This window comes from Aspergillus nomiae (genome assembly GCF_001204775.2).
Source record: "Aspergillus nomiae NRRL 13137 chromosome Unknown contig00035, whole genome shotgun sequence".
Classification (NCBI taxonomy): Eukaryota; Fungi; Ascomycota; class Eurotiomycetes; order Eurotiales; family Aspergillaceae; genus Aspergillus; species Aspergillus nomiae.
In genome coordinates, this window is record NW_015378090.1 from 71048 (window position 1) to 83690 (window position 12643).

General features: G+C 48.9%; 6 protein-coding genes across 6 annotated transcripts; 4 read left to right on the top strand and 2 right to left on the bottom strand.

Annotated features, from left to right (window-relative positions):
- Positions 1–16: 16 nt before the first annotated feature.
- On the top strand, positions 17–1834 carry ANOM_002148 (uncharacterized protein; the record flags this gene model as incomplete). The annotated part of the gene is made up of 2 exons (XM_015547405.1): positions 17–480; positions 589–1834. 2 exons carry the CDS (start codon positions 17–19, stop codon positions 1832–1834), a joined length of 1710 nt encoding a protein of 569 aa, XP_015410159.1.
- Positions 1835–2525: 691 nt separating this feature from the next.
- On the top strand, positions 2526–3200 carry ANOM_002149 (YukJ family protein; the record flags this gene model as incomplete). Its single annotated transcript, XM_015547406.1, has 1 exon — positions 2526–3200. The coding sequence occupies one exon, from the start codon at positions 2526–2528 to the stop codon at positions 3198–3200; it is 675 nt and encodes a 224-aa protein (XP_015410160.1).
- A 711-nt stretch (positions 3201–3911) lies between these two features.
- ANOM_002150 (uncharacterized protein) lies at positions 3912–4511 on the bottom strand (the record flags this gene model as incomplete). The annotated part of the gene is made up of 2 exons (XM_015547407.1): positions 3912–4283; positions 4386–4511. 2 exons carry the CDS (start codon positions 4509–4511, stop codon positions 3912–3914), a joined length of 498 nt encoding a protein of 165 aa, XP_015410155.1.
- A 1369-nt stretch (positions 4512–5880) lies between these two features.
- On the top strand, positions 5881–7648 carry ANOM_002151 (cytochrome P450; the record flags this gene model as incomplete). The annotated part of the gene is made up of 7 exons (XM_015547408.1): positions 5881–6100; positions 6149–6240; positions 6286–6319; positions 6367–6565; positions 6612–7001; positions 7053–7497; positions 7565–7648. The coding sequence occupies 7 exons, from the start codon at positions 5881–5883 to the stop codon at positions 7646–7648; spliced, it is 1464 nt and encodes a 487-aa protein (XP_015410154.1).
- Positions 7649–8449: 801 nt separating this feature from the next.
- On the top strand, positions 8450–10241 carry ANOM_002152 (alpha/beta hydrolase; the record flags this gene model as incomplete). The annotated part of the gene is made up of 6 exons (XM_015547409.1): positions 8450–8772; positions 8829–8870; positions 8924–9183; positions 9241–9352; positions 9409–10060; positions 10116–10241. The coding sequence occupies 6 exons, from the start codon at positions 8450–8452 to the stop codon at positions 10239–10241; spliced, it is 1515 nt and encodes a 504-aa protein (XP_015410137.1).
- A 553-nt stretch (positions 10242–10794) lies between these two features.
- Positions 10795–12642, bottom strand: ANOM_002153 (pantothenate transporter; the record flags this gene model as incomplete). Its single annotated transcript, XM_015547410.1, has 8 exons — positions 10795–10953; positions 11022–11465; positions 11563–11675; positions 11731–11973; positions 12026–12199; positions 12251–12288; positions 12338–12463; positions 12512–12642. The coding sequence occupies 8 exons, from the start codon at positions 12640–12642 to the stop codon at positions 10795–10797; spliced, it is 1428 nt and encodes a 475-aa protein (XP_015410136.1).
- Position 12643: the final 1 nt, after the last annotated feature.

The following is a 12643-nucleotide window of genomic DNA, read 5'->3' on the forward strand; positions in this document are numbered from 1 at the left end:
TCATTAGACCATCCATATGCGCCTGAATGTCGTCGATAAAAGCCAGCTGAACCGTCCATTCAACACAGCCCACAATTCCACCGCATTCTCCAAGATCGATATCATCCTCAACATGGGCAGGATCAACGTACCCCCCAACGACCCCAAGACCCCACGTTGGCTGCTGAACCTGCAGGAATGGAGAATCCAGCCATATACGGAAGTTCCCAGGGAGATCCTTGACCACGAAGGCTACGGCGTGGTGTCTTATACCTGGGGGTATATTGCGCAGTGGGATAAACCAGCATCGGATACGCCCGAGGGGGTTGTGTGGACGGTACCTACTACGTCAAAATGGCCCCTGGTGAGGGCAAGACAGGTGATGGAGAAGATTGGAACTCGGTATGTTTGGTGGGATTGGATGTGTGTTCCTCAGGGTTTGAAGCACCAGCTTGACCCTGAGCTATTCAAGGCCAAAGGAGAGGAGATCGGAAAACAATTGTAAGTAGACAATCCTGGCTTTATGGTTGGCCCTTGTTTGGCTTCACCTACTTGGAGCGAAACGAGAAGAGTCTTTTTACACAGCGTGCGTAGTCTAATCATTCCCAGGCACATTTACAAAAACGCGGCTAAAAGTATCGTCTGGCTCCATTCGACTTCATGGGACGAGGATACTGCAATGAAAGACCTGCTGCTCCTGGAGATGTCACGACCTGGTTACCAGGAACCAAAGCTTGTTCAGGATTATACAGAGAGAGTTGAGAAATGGCTTCGAACTGCTCAAATGGACGAGCACTGGTTGAAGTCTGGTTGGACATTACAGGAAGGCGTCCTTCTAGGGAGCACTGTTCTGATTGATGGACATGGGAATACCTTCTCCGATAGCAGGTTCTACAACGGCTGCCAGGCCACCGTTCGCGATCTGTCAATCCCGGTGTCCGTCCTAGCTCGTAATCTAGCCTCGGCCTATTTTATACAAAGTGAAGGTCACGATCCGGACACTACAAGACCTGGTGCCGGTCAGTTCGGGCATCTGCTGCCGAAATCACCGGAGTCGGTTATTTGGTTACGTCGATCAATACAAACTCTAGCTCAGGCCGGGCTGGTCGGATTCTTCACCTTTAGTCCTCTATCTATTCTGTGTGGGAAGAACAGCCGAAAGTACGGCATGATACAGGACTCCTGTTGGGCGTTGATTGGCGCAATGGAACTGGAGGATATCGAAGTCAGCTACGACTTCCCCATGCCAGAAATCAAGAGAAGGTTTCTCTCCGCACTCGTGGCCAAGTATCAATGGATGATGCTTTTTCTGCCATTTTTGGAGTGTCAAGTCGAAGAGGGAGCGACAGGGACCGTCAAACGGCCCTTCCAGTGGACGGACATCGTGGATGGCGCCTTGCTACCTGCCAGTCTCTTCTTAGTCGAATCACATACCGACCCGGAATTGCCTCTTGAGAAGGAGCCAACACTCCACTTCTCGGACGAGGATTTCATCTCCGAGGACCTCCGTGTAAAAGCACGCGACGGTCAGAGAATGAGCCTCTTCCGTGTCTCAGAAGACTATATCACGTATTTCCGTCACTATCGCCAGGACTCGAATGGGTTGCGGATCGTGTCTTCCCAGACAGTCACTGTGGCGGAGGATCCTCTTCTGGCGAATGCCTGGTTGCTGCCTTTGTGGAATGTCGACATGAAGGGAGATGTGCGGGGGAAACGGTGTTTGCTGGTGCTGCGATTGGAGGGTCCAACTGCGACGGATCAGCCGGTCCACGCGGCGTTCGGTGGGATGATTGATGTGTGGGGGATGGGGTCCAAAAAGGTTGATATCAGGGAGATGAGCTTGGCCTCTTGCTGAAAACCTAGTTGAACAGGACCATGGTTCGCCAAGTATCAATTGAAGTACTAGTACTCTTCTGGGTCAGTCAAATATTATATCCCTAAAGGGGCTTAGGTCCTAGTCCAGAATGTGGTAGGACTCGAAATGCAGGCTTTGTAGTGTGTTGAATGGCTTCAAATTTAGGAAGTGCGCGGAGTTTTGCTGTGATCATAGTAAACAATGGGAGCGAAGCAGCAGCTGGGTCATGTGACCTGGCCAGTTCTCGCCTCGGTCGGTGCCTGAGGCAGAGGACTGGATGCCAATGTCTCAGCCTCACAAGGCTCAACCCGTGCAGTAGTACTCCGTGTGATCTCAACCGTGAAAAAACGTCGATTCCCAAGGACTATTCGGGTAAGTAATAGATTTTGATAGCATTCAGCGGTGTCGTTTACCTTGCCCCTCACGGCTTAATAGTGCCCAGAGCGGGGGCAAAACAGCCAATCGCCTCAGTTGTTTCCCATTTAGCTGCGCCGATACCCCTAAATTCATGGTAGATCAGAGATGATCTTCACCGCTGGCGATGCCGGTTGTTTCAGTAGACACGGTACTGAGATTAAGTGAGCGATGCGGATAAATATGGTCAACGGTCCGCCACGTTTTGGACTGGCCATCTCTCTCCCGCTTTCTGGGCAAGTCTATTCCTTGCGCATCTAGCTTCAAACCAGTCAGCATGGCAATTCCCCATTACGGCGTCTGGGTTGGCAAGCCCACCAGATACAGAGCTGAGACTGCCCGTCAGGACTCCAGATCTCCCCACATTTACCTCCATTTCACCGACGGCTCGCATATGGACAAAGAATATGAAGCAGCTATCAATGTCAAATCCACAAATAGAGATACTCGACTAGTCTTTTGGCTGGATCGAGATCTGCACAACCCGGTAGCTCGTCATCTCGAGCAGCTCGATCCAGGCCTCCACCCCATAAAATCTCACAATCACGACCACCACACCGGATCCGTGCCAGGAATCGACTATCTCCGCACCCCGGGTCTCGTCGACGTGGAGGCAGGTCGACTGCTTCCTCATGACATCCCCGGCCCAATGAATGATGTGCTAGATCTGATGGAGCCCATCCTAAATGATGCAATTCGTCACAGAGCGACCATGTATATCTTTGGTCAGCCATATGACGACGGTATTCATGACATTCATTTGAACCAGGGAAACCTACCGCAGTCTGAAAACGGTGTTTTTGAAGATGGTGGACTCTTCTTCCGGTTCCCGGATGGACATTGGGAGGGTGTTTTTCTGGCGTTTGCATCGCAGAGAGTTCCTACCGATGAGAGTGGGAAGCCTGCTCATTATAGCACCACGTTGGCGCAGATGCTGGGATATGATCAATAGTTATTTTCATCTTATCTTGTATCGTCCATTGTTTTGGATGTTTTGTTTGTATAGACAGCAAGTATTTCGGGGATGATAGACAGCTTAGACCATAAATGTTGTATCTGTTGGAAAACATGTATTGCCGATTGCCATACAGTGTACGTAGGGTAATATATAGTCAGCGCCAAATCGCGACCAAAAAAACAAAGCACTAAATAAAATTATTCAATCCAAGATTACCAGCACAATTGCCATTCTTACGTCTTCGTATCCTAGGACTATGAGTCCTTCAATATTGACTTTAAACTCATCAAATATATTTACAATAGTAGCACTTATATACCATAATTCATTATCTGCTGATAATATATTTAGTAGCATGGAACAACATCCTATACGAGATATCCGATAACCACGATACGGACTTACAAAAAGGAATTTAAGATTAAACATAGCGACATAGTACTATTCTTAGTAGTCCTTTACAGAATCTTCCTTACCAACTAAGATAGATGACCAATTTCAACACTGTCCCCCGTATACTTCATGGCCTTGCGTTATTCATCCCGTGTTCGAATGTAGCATGGTATACCTAATCCAAAGAAGCAACACAGACAGCAGACTGAACCAGCCCAGAAGAACAAAATCACCCAGTCATGTTCAACACATCAAATGAACTCCCTACCGGCTCTTGGAAACTCGAACCAAAGACTCCGTCTCCGTCTCTATCTACTCGCGCCGGACCGCAGTCTCAGCCGTTTTCAAAATCAAGAGTTCCATCGGCAGCTTCCTTTTCTTAGACGCAGATGAGTAGCCCGGCGTGACGTTCTGATAGCCCTCCTCCTGCCCCGTCTGAGGGGTACCGAAACAGAGGTGAGTGACTTTGCGGTAGAGACGACGCGTGGAAGGTAGGTTGATGCAGACTATGCCGCTGAAGCGTTCGATTATGGACCAGTAGGAGGTGGGAACTGTGCCGTCTGCGGGGTAGATGTTAGTTAAGATGAACTTTGCTGTTGGAGAAGGGGGGATGTACATGTAGCGCTTGTGCTTGTTGCGTAGGTGATCACGACTCTGAGTCGGAGGATGCTGACGACTGTTACACTATATAGGTTAGCAATCAGTGGGCTTTGGAGACGAAAGGTACATCTACAAGAATCCTAGCCCAAACATGGACAACAACATGATCTTCCGTGACAAGCTTACAGAAAGACCGGCTATCTTGTGCAGCGGAAGCCCAATAACTGCCCGGTCGAACGCAATATTGCTGGTCGCATTCGCGATGCCAAGGGCATTAAATTGAGACATGAACATTCTGTTTCCCCGTGCCATTTTGTCCGATATATGATACGGGGAGACAGTTAAATGCAGTTGTAAAGGCATAGATCAAAAGGCACAGGGCGTTGATAGCTATGAGCAACCAGGTTGCTCGCCGGATGCCTCTACTTGGGGAGATGCGGAGATACAGACATAGGAATGCCATTTTGGTTGTGGCTAGGGCAGGGATGTAGAGCAGTTGTACGAGCCAGGTGAACTTCAAAATGCGCGTAATGTTGTCAAAGGGGAGGGTCCAGATGTGTTTCCCATAGCCATCCTTTGCCACTGGTCAGATTAGCATTGAATCAAGCCCGAGAGAAGAAATCCAATATACTTGGCTATTCGAGTGCTCCCATTGGAACGGTAAAGATCTATCATTTCCTCAGTCTTCACTCTTTCACTAGTGTTTCTGAAGAGGCATACCAAGGCTAAGATGGCGAAGGCATCCTCCGGCCCAAAGTGATCATGTGACTCAGATCACCGCATGAAGGTAACCAGTATCGCGAGACCCATAAAAACACCTGTAACGGTTGTCGTGATATGAGAAATATCGCGAGGTTCAATCCCGCACATTGTGTTAGACTCATTGTGTGAGGCTATGCAAGTCAGAGAAGAAAGTGAGCTCTACGAGAGGCACATACTCAATGCTTCTTTAACTGTACACGTCATCATAATTCAACTGCTCATATTCTACTGCAGCACTGTATCTGCGCAAACACACTGAATGTCAACGGGCGAACAATATGAGCCATTGCGCCCTGTCTCTATGCATGTCGCCTGGATAATATTAGCTCATACCACCAGGTTTGAGTGAATTCGGCTTACCGCGCATGGAGGCATTTGCTGACAAGCAACCCTAATTACAAGTAGAGCGACAGCTCAGATGTTCATACAGCTAGTCCATATCATGTTAAATAAAAAGCGTGGCCCAGCACGGATTCGGGAAGGCCTGGAGGACATCACCTCTTAAAATTTTTCACCCATTTGCTTGTCCAGATCTTGCCTCTGGACTATCTCCTTGGCACAATTTCACTGCTCTAGTTAGCTCATGCCGCTGCGGAGTAATCTCAGGCCTCGAATAAGATATCACGAACCGACTAGGACTACTGTTTAGTGTGGCACTAACTCTGTCTGTGCCGGGCCGGTGCAAGACGGTAGTTTACCGTTGATTTGAATCCGACTTGGATTGTAATCAAAGCTAACTGGTTCGTCCTTTAGTCAATTCTTTGGACCTGGACTGTGGAGCTGGAGCGCCGACCATGACTAGCGCTAGATACGCATCGAAGTCTGCCGCACTAGTTAATCGTTATATTAAGAGGGCTGTGCGCCCGCAGGGGTCTTTCTCCGGCCACTACACAGCGGTGGAATTGTAATCAGTCCAACAATGGACTTGTTGAGACTTCCAGATAGGTCTGTGTTGGCCCAGGGCATCCTCGTCGGGATTGTTACGTATTGGGCCGTTTGGATCATCTATACACGATGGTTCCACCCTCTCGCCAAGTTTCCTGGACCATTCTGGGCGTCGATCACGAGAGTGTGGACGCTTCTTCATGTGCTTCCTGGAAATGCTGAGAAGAGGCAGATGAAGCTACATGCGAAATATGGTTTGAGTCTCTTCTCAGATGCAGTTCACCCATGCTTATGAAGTATAGGACCTGTCGTTCGTATCGCCCCCAACGAGCTGGTCACCAGTGACCCGGAGGCAATCCAAACGCTCTACGGAACCAAATCTCTCACAACAAAGGTATGGCCCTCGTTCAGAGCACAATTTCACTGACCAACGAACTAGACCGACTTCTATTTGGCTTTCAGACCACCCTGGGGTACGCCAGAGCCCAGTCTTATGCAGAGAGAAAACTGATAAAAGCAGCACGATTCCCAGATCACTTCTCGTCAGAAGGCGGAAAGCAACACGGGGAGCGCCGTCGCATCGTCAGCCATGTTTACACAATGACAAGCATTCTCCAATCGGAAAAGTACATTGAAAAGTGCATTGACATTTGGCTTGAGAAGCTAGGGGAGATGGCGGACAACAAAAAGTCTTTCGATTTGTGGATATGGACTCGAATGTAGTCACTCCCACCTCTTCAGAATTAAATGCTGACAAGTGTATAGGTACGCATACGACGTGATCGGTGAGCTATACTTCAGCAAAATGTTCGGCTTCCTCCAAGCCGGCGGTGACCACCTCGGGTACATAGATGCAACGGAGGATTTGGTCCCTGTTCAGTTCCTGGCCGCCAATATGCCCACCTACGTCCGGGGTCTATTCATGCTGACCGGATTCTTGTTCCCAAAGGTCCGACGAGCGCTGGGAGCCCTAGAAAATCTGACTGACGCGACAAATAAAATGCTCAAAGACCACCTCGCTACTCTGCAGAGTGATTCGGAGTCTGAATCTCAACGACAAGACATCCTAAGCAAGCTGCTCGAAATCTCGCACAAAAGAGGCGAGGAACTTGATTTCGTGCTTGATGATGTCAAGATGGAGTCGTTTGGTGCATTGTAGGCTCCCTCAACCCACTAATGCTTCCATGCTGACAGATATATACGCAGCTTTGCCGGAAGCGAAACAACAGCTCTCACGCTCTCTGGCATTCTCTATCACATCTTTCGCACCCCCCGCGTATATGCAAAGCTGACCGCCGAAATTGATGCCGCCAAGTGCAACCAACTCAGCACGCCGCGTATTTCCTACAATGAGGCCGTTAAACTTCCCTACCTAGCCGCCTGCATTAAAGAAGGAATTCGTATGCACCCAATCACTGGCGTGTCGTTCCCCCGTCACGCGCCATCATCTGGTTGCATGATTGGCGAGCACTATATCCCCGGAAATGCGCGGATCGGGGTGAACCCGGGGGTTATGCATTTCAGCAAAACTATTTTCGGAGAAGACGCGGATCGGTTTCGACCCGAGAGGTGGATTGACGGGAATGCCAGTAGGATGGATCGGCATATTATGCAGTTCGGGATGGGGGCTAGGACTTGTCTTGGGAAGAATGTGAGTTCCGTTCCGTCTCTTAGTACGATCTATCCGGGGGAGATCTTACTGAAGAACCCATGTTTAGATATCAATGTGCGAGATTTACAAGGCCATCCCGGAGCTTCTAAAGTCTTTTGCGTTCGAACTTGGGTGTGACGAGGAGATGTAGACCACATCGTATTGGCTGTATAAGCCGGTGGTTATCGATGTTAACGTTCGACGTCGTTGATGGCCCTTGGCCATTCTGCGTGGTAAAGTGTATTATATATAGACAGTGACTCTCCATGGAATATCTTAGAAATCACGGGCAGATTGCCATTCTGACCTCGATATGTACCCAAATTGCGAATAAAGTCTATAAAACTGAGCGCACCGATGAACTACTCATACCGACATAGGTTCTTCAATGGCGTTTTGGCCGCAGTAAAATACACCAGAAACTTTCGCCCAAGAACTCGACGTGAGCCTGCCATGCGCTGGGCCACAGCCAAGAGAACAACGTGGAGCCTATTGCTTCGAGCAAAGCAACTGTCGGTGATGGCCGAGGGCTGTGCTACAGACGCGCTAACCGCTTTTGGTTCTACCTGGCGCTCCCAACAGCTTCGAATCTTCGAGGAGCGATGATCCTTATTTTTTTTAATTTTCTCACTATACCACATTTGGTAGTTTTCTTCTGACTTGTCTAGTATATCCATGAAACGATATTCAGCCCAGCCTTGCCATACCCTTTGCAGAATACTTGGCCTACGTACCTTTCTGGGTCAGGCAACCAGGACATCAATCTACGATGTGATGAATGTGGATAGAGTCCTTTGAATGGCTACGATTACGAGCCATGGTTGGGGCCATTTCTGGTGCTGGCATCACTGAGAATCATGTCGTAACTTATTTGATCAGACGTGGTTGAATATATAAACAGGCACCTCCCATCTCACCATACTGGTATTAAATCCCATCACCATCATTCGATATGCTCTTATCTCAAGTTATATTTCCACTCTCATTACTCGCTACGGCTTATGCCAGCGCTATTCCTGCCCGGAACTCCGAGGCACGATCGCCAAAGCTCAAATGGGGCCCTTGTGGTTTCAATGGCACCCTCCCCATAGAATGCAGCAAGCTGGACGTTCCACTGGACTATACAGACAAGGACTCGACAGCGACACTTAGTCTTGACCTTATCAGAGTTGCTGCCGTGAACAAACCATCCAGAGGAAGCATTCTATTTAATTTCGGTGGTCCGGGCGGCGATGGCCTGCAAAATCTGGCTTCAATCGCGGACGTGATGCAGCCGTAAGCATGGCTTTTCCAAATATTATCTCACAGACAATGCTCACTAGTTTCCACAGGATGACCGGTGGCTACCATGACATGATAAGCTTTGATCCAAGGTAAGCGACACAGATCACGTTTCGGGCTGCAGTGGGCTGATGAAGATATATAGAGGCACTGGCAATACTCTCAACTTCTCTTGCTATGATAACGCCATCGAGAGAACAGTTAGTCAGTTGACTCTTCACCAGGAGCTGGTCAATTCTTCCGATACAGCCTTGGGAAGACTATGGACATCTGGGAAGGTTTTCTCAGACACCTGCCTTGGTCGTCTAAAGGATAATGCCACTCTTGTCGGTACTGCATTCGTGGCGAGAGATATGATGCAGATTGTGGATGCTCTTGGCGAAGATGGAAAGTTGCGATACTGGGGTACGAATGCTTCAGACTCGATAGTTGTACTAGATGCAATCAGCTGATCATCACCAGGTATTTCCTACGGAACCGTTCTGGGCGCAACGGTCGCTTCTATGTTCCCAGATCGCATGGACAAGGTAATCTTGGATGGGGTGCAGAACCCTCATGAGTACTACCATGGACTGTGAGTAATTTCTTCAGGTGATATGTTTATAATGGGTGGTTAACAGGGATATACAGAGATTTTGAGATGTTCACCGACGCCGGAAAAGCGTTTGAGGGCTTCTTGTCCGGCTGTGTCGATTCGCCCAACAACTGCCCCTTGGCTCGTGGAAATACGACTGCTGCTAGCCTTGGTAGAACTCTGTCCCATTTCTTGGAAACCGTCAAATACCAGCCTATTCAAATTGGCCAGTCTATTATCGACTACTCAACCATCAAAAGCCAGATTTTCTCAACTCTCTACTGGCCAGGCCAATGGGCTCAGCTCGCCGCTCTACTTGATGGTCTAATGACTGGGAACCTCACAGACATGGGTGCTGGCTCGGGGGACTCATCGAACTCTTCTCCAGGATTTTCCGAAGCTTTGGCTGGCATTAAATGCGGCGACAAATCTACACGAGCCACAAGTCTATCCGATGTTACCCCTCTTATCAACAAAAGTCTACAATCAATAAAGTGGTTCGGGGATGTCGCATCTACCACCGCCATGCAGTGTATACGCTGGGGAGGCGAGGCCAAAGAGCGATATAGTGGCAACTTCCATGTGAAAACCAAGAACCCAGTTTTATTGATTGGCAATACCTATGATCCTGCCACACCTCTCGTGTCCGCTCGGAATGTCAGCGCAGGACTAGAGGGTAGTGTTGTGTTACAGCAGAACAGCTACGGGGTACGTTCCTTAAGTGTTATGCTGTTTCAATTGTGATTCTAACATATCTATATAGCACACATCTATCGCTCAACCGTCAAACTGCACAATCCGTCATATCCAGCAATACTTTCTGAATGGCACACTGCCCACGCCAGGAACTGTCTGCGAACCAAATTATCCACTGTTCCACAAGGCATGAGATAATGGCGCTGTGGAAGCATGCGCTCGTTCGAGATCGGATGTGGCCATGTGGGACAAGACAGGGAGGGAGTAGGCTTTTTTTTATGTTGAAACTTTGTTCTTTTTGTCTTCTATAGATTGGCTGTAGAAATCTCTTAAGTCCGTTTTTGATATTTATTTTTCGACAAGCGTTGGCATTTAGCCCTGATGCACGTCAAAAATATTACTTTTAATGCGCTTCAATAAGCACATGCACCAAATTCTACGAGATCTGCCCAGAATTGAGGTTTTTATTGGAAGTGGGAATTCCGGAGATCGCATACGGAGTAGAGGTCACAGCCACAAAAATACTAAGTCCTGATTCATAAAGCTAGCTACTACGCTGCACTAAATACACAATAATACGGGTCAACTAACTACTACAACAAGGCAACAGGAAGGACACGAAGTATGACCGAGCGGGTGTGAACTGACGGTAACTTGGGGCCTGGAAACTGATTTTGTGCGGTCACTAAAGTTCCATAAAACGGAACCCAGTGTTTTGACGCTTCATAATATAGTCCCAACCCGAATCAAGGGGCATATCGAAACCCGGACACGCCCTCCAGGTCACCTCGCTTCTTTTCGTCCACAAGGCGGTTCTGTCGCTTGAGGTAAAACGAAAAGACCAACGTCACAACGGTATATAGCATTTGCATCGCGATCGTGGCCCACATTCCAGGGAGATATCTCTACAGACACAAATCAGTACCATCACGGGAAAGAAGAGCACGAAATAAAGTCCCAGGAGGGTACTCACAGGCGCATCCTGCGTTCTAAAAATGGTGGACCCCGCAATGCCCCCAGCCGCACCGACAGATATCATAGCTGCCGCGACCACACCGCGTTTCTCCACTGTTGGGATCTGGCTTTGGCCATATGATAGTGTCCCTGGTATATTCGCCTGCGTCCCGAATACGGCGATGAACAGGCCAAAGTAACGAACGCCTGGTGGTTTACAGTACAGCGTGATGAGGAGCCCAACGACTGCGGACAGCGATTGGACCACGAGGATGGCCCAGCGGATTTTATACTTATCGGACAGCCAGGCCATAACCAGAGACATGATCACAGCGAATACATACGGTGGTGATGAGAGGATTTGGGCCAGGGCGTAGCTGAAGCCCATCCTTCTCGGAGAATGATGGTCTTGAAGTAGGCAATTGAGTAGACGCTCGAGGCGGCGATGAAGTACTGAATAGAACTAGGTCCATTAGTTCAGATAATTGTATGTCGACTAGGCACGGGGTAGGGCTGGGAGTGTATTACTAGACAATAATCTTCCAATCCCCAATCATTACCATCGCCTCCTTAAGACTGGGGTGTTTATACTCTCTCTCCCGCTTATCAGCCGATAGCCGGGCGATCGCAATCTGTTTCTGTCGCGGCGTCAACCAACGTGCTTTATCAGGGACTTTATTCTGTCAGCCTTAACTCTGAGCGGGCTCAGCGGGGCAGGTAAAGCGTACACTCCACGAGGAAAAACGCGGCAGCAATCCCGGCCACAATGGTCGCAATCCCCTCGATGATAAAAATCCACCGCCAGCCCTGTCTGTATATTCCATCACCAACTCGAATCAAGGAAAACACGTAAGCAAGGATCGGCCCGAATCCAGAGGCGATCAGTGCGGCCATATAGAAAAGCGAGACCCTCGTCGCTGTCTCATACTGCCGGTACCACGATGCGATGATGAAGACTGCACCGGGGAAGACTGGGCCATATATTAATGTATGAAGGTGATATCACTGGGTATAGAATCATACGTCCAGCCTCGAAGATTCCGAGCAACGCACGGCACACGGTCAAGGACTGCCAGCTCTGAACGAAACCCATCCCGAGAACGCAGGCGCCCCATGATACAATCAGGAAGCTCAGCCACACCCTGGCGCCGATCCGGCGGATGACGAGGTTCGATGGGAGTTCGAATAACCCATATCCTGACTTCAGTTAGATGTATCTGGCCACCCACAGAAGCGTGTTGAACCTACCAATGAAAAAGACAAGCAGAGCGATGTTATATCGTGATCTGTGAATGTTAGGATTGAACAATGGTGTGGGCCATCAGTATAACCCACCCTTCCGAAAGGTGAATGTCCTCTTTGAGGCCAGCAATGTAGGCAGAGGATATATTAGTTCGGTCTAATAGTGAGAGCCCGAAGATGGTGCATAGCATTGGGAACACGCGCCAGTCAATCGTTCGACTGGGCGATTGTTAGTCCATCTATGAGCAGAAGCAGTAACGTACGTACACCAGCTTCTTTTCCTCCTCATCTGTCCACTGCGGACTACCAGCCTCTCCGTCATTGATTGAACCTAAGGCTTGAAGCGGATAAGAACCGGCTTCCTCAATCTCTTCTGCTTTGTTGTGTTTGTTGTTCATT